Consider the following 4876-nt stretch of genomic DNA (forward strand, 5'->3'; position numbering starts at 1 on the left):
AATCGACTTTATTCGCCAGCAATGTCCTCTGGATTGCATAAATTTCACAAAACAAAAATAAAACTTGGTAATAGACCTAATGCCTAGCAACAAATAAAAATGAATTAATAGAAAAGTATGAACTTTTTGTAGTTGCCGTCTAGCGATGGCAATTTGATGGGTATGCAATAAACGTATCTCATTGAAAGGAAAAGAAGTTGGTAGAGAAAGCCATATTATCTATATTTTACATTTTTGGTTAAAAATTAAATTGTGTTTTCTATTATATTTATTTTACAATGGTTCCTTGCAAGTAATCTTGAACAAGAAGACGTTTCCCACCGCCATCGATACAATTGGCCAAGTTCCCAGCAGTGGACATCCCGTTGCTTATTAATTCGCGCGGCTTTTTCAGTGTTTTTTTTTTTTTTTTCGTTTGGCGAGTTTGAGTTACGCTTTACAGGATTTTACAGATTGCCAACATTAATTTTCATACATTGCCGGGCACGTAAGTGTTGGGGGTCCATCCAGGCCACCGAAACAACCAGACCAGACCCCTCCTGCCCCCAATAAATATGCCCCACCGTGTCTTTTGCAGAGACTTCCATTTCTTTTCTCCGCTCATCTGTGGGGCATTTGGAAATTATGTACGGGGCGTGGTCCACAAAAAGGGGAACATGTGCAGTTATGTGAGTGCAGTCATATACATACATACATATATATGTGGATGTACTCCCGACCCGATACCCCTTATCATCATTTGGCGGTGGGTTCAAATTTGAGGGGGCCACAGTCCCCGAAATGCGGCGACCCCAAACGAATATAATGTCGACCGCTCTTTACATAATTGAAGCGCTAACAAGAAATCCAAAGCTGGAAAAAAACAATCCGAAACAGAAAGCCAAAGAACCCAAATGAGAAAATCGTTTAAAAATGCAAATGGCCCGCACATCGTTGGCAAGCGATGTATTCAAATCAGTCCATCGGTCGGTTTGGTCGCCTTGGTTTTGTGTGGTTGTCGTTTCCTGGCGCTGCATTTGTCAAACGCCGCGGAATTAATGAACCGCAACAGCACCGCCGATTTGTATCTAATGGAGACCAAATAACCCAACAACCCAGCAATCCAGAAATCCAGCAATCCCGCAGCTAGTGGAGCTCCGCAATCACAAATTGTTGCCCACAGCCCATTATTTGCCCTACCACGTGTGAAATATTTTCACATGCCACTTCATTTATTTACTTTAGCACTGCGCCAAAAAAGTACTCAAAAAGGGGTCAAAAATTCAGGCGTGTGCCTAATAAATCAAGTAAAAAGAAAAACTTAAATAACTACAAATTATTATTTTAAAAAAATTTCAAAAACCTTTTTTTCACTTTTTTTTGAGCTTAGAACACGACTTTTTTGCTTAAAAAAGAGTAGTATAAACTTAAATAACAACAAATTATTATTTTTTAAAAAATTCAAAAACCTTTTTTTTATTTTTTTTCGCGGTTAAAACACGACTTTTTTTTACTTAAGTCCGGAATCGGCTCGTTCCCAGGTGTTTGGAGCATGCTGGTCACCTTTTGCTCTCTTTGGTGAACTCGATCATAAATTTTCTTTATTTTCCTGTTCTGTTGGATTCGAAACGTTCGTTAGTTTCGCACTCCCCTCGCTGTCAATTTGTTTGGCGATATTTGACAGGCGGCGTCCCGTACTTCTAATAATTTTCGGTTTTTACCTGGTTTTACTTGGATTTTGCTTATGGGTCTGGTTGATTCGTATCGATTCAGTTCTCATACGCGTAGGCATGCCAAGAATTTATGCCATTTTCCACCTTTAATTTATATTCCGTTGTCATCGGCAGAACGGAAAATGGGCTAGGTAGGGTCTATGGGGCAAATATCGTTTATGCCACAGCTGGCGACGTGATCGCGATAATCGATTGCGCATGAACTCCAGGGAGCTGACCACCACGTGTCGCCTGTCAATCATCTGAACAAGTTGATATTGATATGGAGCTGGGGTATTCTATCTGTGTTGTCTATCTCTGGCTCCATTAGATAACCCCAATGGCTCTCGGTTAAGTCGGTTTAAAGCTGCCTTATTTATCAGCCAAACGCACACACAATTGTCGCTGCTGCTGCTGCAATCAATTTCAAAACTGTCACTTTGACACTTGAATTCTGTTCTGTTTTCCTGGCTCCCCAACTCCTATTCCCATTCCGGTCGTCTCCATTCCTCATCGCTGTGCCAAATGCCGCAGACAACACGTCTATTGCCTATATAACATGCACTGAAAAAAACAGGAGTCTTAAAATACAATTCAGTTTACCTTTACAAATTCGCAATTTGGATTACTTTTACTACTATAACAACTGCTTAAACAACGTAATATTTTGAATCCAGATCAATATGATATACTTTTTTCCCAGTGTTCTATATGCGTTACTGAATGAGTGGGTAAACATCGAGTATTATGTATTTATCATAAATGCCATTTTATCGTTCTTCAGGCTCCCAGTCGTCTTCCTTGTGGGTTTGTCTTTCTCGCTCTTTGTGGCAAATATTTGTTCATTTGTTTGTTTGTTTGTTGCTTGGAATAATGGTGTGGCATATGTTGGGGGCACGAGATATGGTAGTAGAAACCAATGGGAGTGGGGGAGTAGGGTATTTGTGTACACTTTGTAGGTGGCTCTTATTTCTGCTGTCATTCGAGTTGTCACCTCTCCATAGTAGTTTCTTTCCGCCGGCGGTGCAACTTTGGTAGCCGACAGGCCCTGTCACATTATTCCAAAAGTTGTCAAAAACCAAAAAAAAAAAAAAAACTAAAAAAAACATAACACCTTAGGTGACACCTTTTGACACTTGTCCAAAGTGCATCCAACTGCCTAGAAACCGGAAATGGGCAATGGATTCTTCGTAAATATTTGTAAAACGCTACGAACGAAGTTTTTCCGACTCTGCAATGTATTATGTTCTATTTCCTGGCAAAATCAGCAGTCCAATCTATACGGAGAAATGTGATTGCTTATATTAAGCTTCTCGTATATTTAGAGTTCTCGATAAAAAGTGATTTATACCAGCCGGGTAATTTGCTACTAATAAACTCGTGGCGCCATGGTGCAAGTTATAGAAGTCTAAAATTTTTCTTCCAATTTGCTGATAACCTAATGTTTTACTGATCAATTTCAAATATAATAAATATGGGCTAATAATTTGTAAGCCCCTTTGTACTTTAAATATACTGCTTTGTTTATGAAACTTATTATGAAAATCATTAAGGTGCGATCATATTTCATGCCACATGCTTAGAGATTTAAATCGCACTTCCTTCTAAGATTAGGTGGTTTGAACAATATAACGTACCTGAAACCTTGAAAGGAGCTTCATATCCTTTGGAAGGACTTTAATCGAATGCCTCAATATGTCTTTCATTTCATACAGCAAAACTTTGTTATACCCAAAAATAACATGGGGTTCACCTTGGAATTATCAACGTTGTCAAAATGTAAAGATTGTAGATAGCATGTTCCAAGAAAACTCCCCCATAAAGATGACTAACTGTCTGAATAGTAGTTTCTTATCTCTTGCCCAAATTAGTTACTAACAGATCGTAGAGGGGATTTAATCTAGAGCGTTTATCAATTGGCTGGTCGAAAATGACCAATAGTAAAAATATGATAAGAGGTAAACAACTGATATAAAATGAAGTGTCTTGGCCAACTGATTTAATAGTCGTTTCGAGCCAAGACAATGAAACCCATTTGCTTCGCACTCTGCGTATTTTCGCTAGGCCTTTTCTATTTGGCCAGTGCTGAGATCGGCGAAAATGTGAAGATCCAGACGTACAAGAAGTACAGTTCATCCTGCAAGGAGTTGAACCCCAAGAAGAGCGGTGTCCAGAAGATCCAAGTGGGCTCCGATGTAATCGAAGTGTACTGCGATGTGACAATCGCCGGAAAGGGCTGGCTGGTCGTCCAGCGAAGAGTCAGTGTGGAGGAGAACTTCTATCGCAATTGGACCTCTTATCAGACGGGTTTCGGTGACCTTAAGGGTAACTTCTTCATCGGCTTGAATAATCTGAACAAGATTTCGTCCCTGCAACCCCAAGAGTTGTACATTGAGTTGGTGGACTTTGCTGGCGAGAAGCGGTATGCCCACTACAGTGTGTTCCACGTGGGCAACGTGTACAGTAACTACCCAATAACCCAGCTGGGCGCGTACAGTGGAACCGCCGGAGACAGTCTGAGCTATCATCTGTACCAGCCTTTCAGCACCTTCGATAGGGATAACGACAATGCCACCATCAACTGTGCCGCCAGATACATGGGAGCCTGGTGGTACAGGGAATGTCTTAGCAGGTAAGGTTTTTGACCTTTTCCGCATCCCAAGATCGTAGTACTCATCTATAATCCTTTGCAGCAATTTGAACGGTGCCTATCTGGGTGGAAACCACACCGATCCCGCGCTGTTTGGGTCTGGAATCGTTTGGGGAGAATGGAAGGGCTTCACATACAGCTACAAGACTGTTAACATTATGGTGCGACCGAAATAAGTTCTTGATACTTTAGAAGTACTTGTTAAATAATAGTGAAATCCTACCAATATCTATACATTTATTTTATTTATTTACCTATTTTAATTATGTAAATATATCTAAATAGATTGAACAGCTTTTGTTTTATTGGCCTAAATATTTGAAACATAGAGAGCAAACATTGTCCATTTATTTGATCGCTATAAGTTTGGAATAATATTGCTTACTTCTTGTAAATCGCATAGTGCTGATAAGAAACTTTTTCTCGCATTCGTATCGCCGTTCAAGTTCAAGTTCTCAAGTTATGTTTGCAGATATCAAATTGTGGTTTATGAGAAACATTTGTCGAGCAGTCCAGTTCCTGCCCAAGCCCCCAA

General features: G+C 40.0%; 1 protein-coding gene across 1 annotated transcript; it reads left to right on the forward strand.

Moving 5' to 3' along the window:
* The first annotated feature begins 3691 nt into the window (after positions 1–3691).
* Positions 3692–4587, forward strand: LOC117138082 (ficolin-1). Its single transcript, XM_033299907.1, has 2 exons — positions 3692–4323; positions 4385–4587. The coding sequence occupies exons 1-2, from the start codon at positions 3716–3718 to the stop codon at positions 4515–4517; spliced, it is 741 nt and encodes a 246-aa protein (XP_033155798.1). The 5' UTR covers positions 3692–3715; the 3' UTR covers positions 4518–4587.
* The last annotated feature ends 289 nt before the right edge of the window (positions 4588–4876 follow it).

Source organism: Drosophila mauritiana, chromosome 2R (assembly GCF_004382145.1).
Source record: "Drosophila mauritiana strain mau12 chromosome 2R, ASM438214v1, whole genome shotgun sequence".
NCBI classification, from domain to species: Eukaryota; Metazoa; Arthropoda; class Insecta; order Diptera; family Drosophilidae; genus Drosophila; species Drosophila mauritiana.

Excerpts from the sequence above, each read along its gene's own strand:
- LOC117138082 (XM_033299907.1), top strand. The coding sequence starts at position 3,716 with ATGAAACCCATTTGCTTCGCACTCTGCGTATTTTCGCTAGGCCTTTTC. Across the intron at positions 4,324-4,384 it reads TACAGGGAATGTCTTAGCAG|CAATTTGAACGGTGCCTATC; the intron begins GTAAGGTTTTTG and ends AATCCTTTGCAG.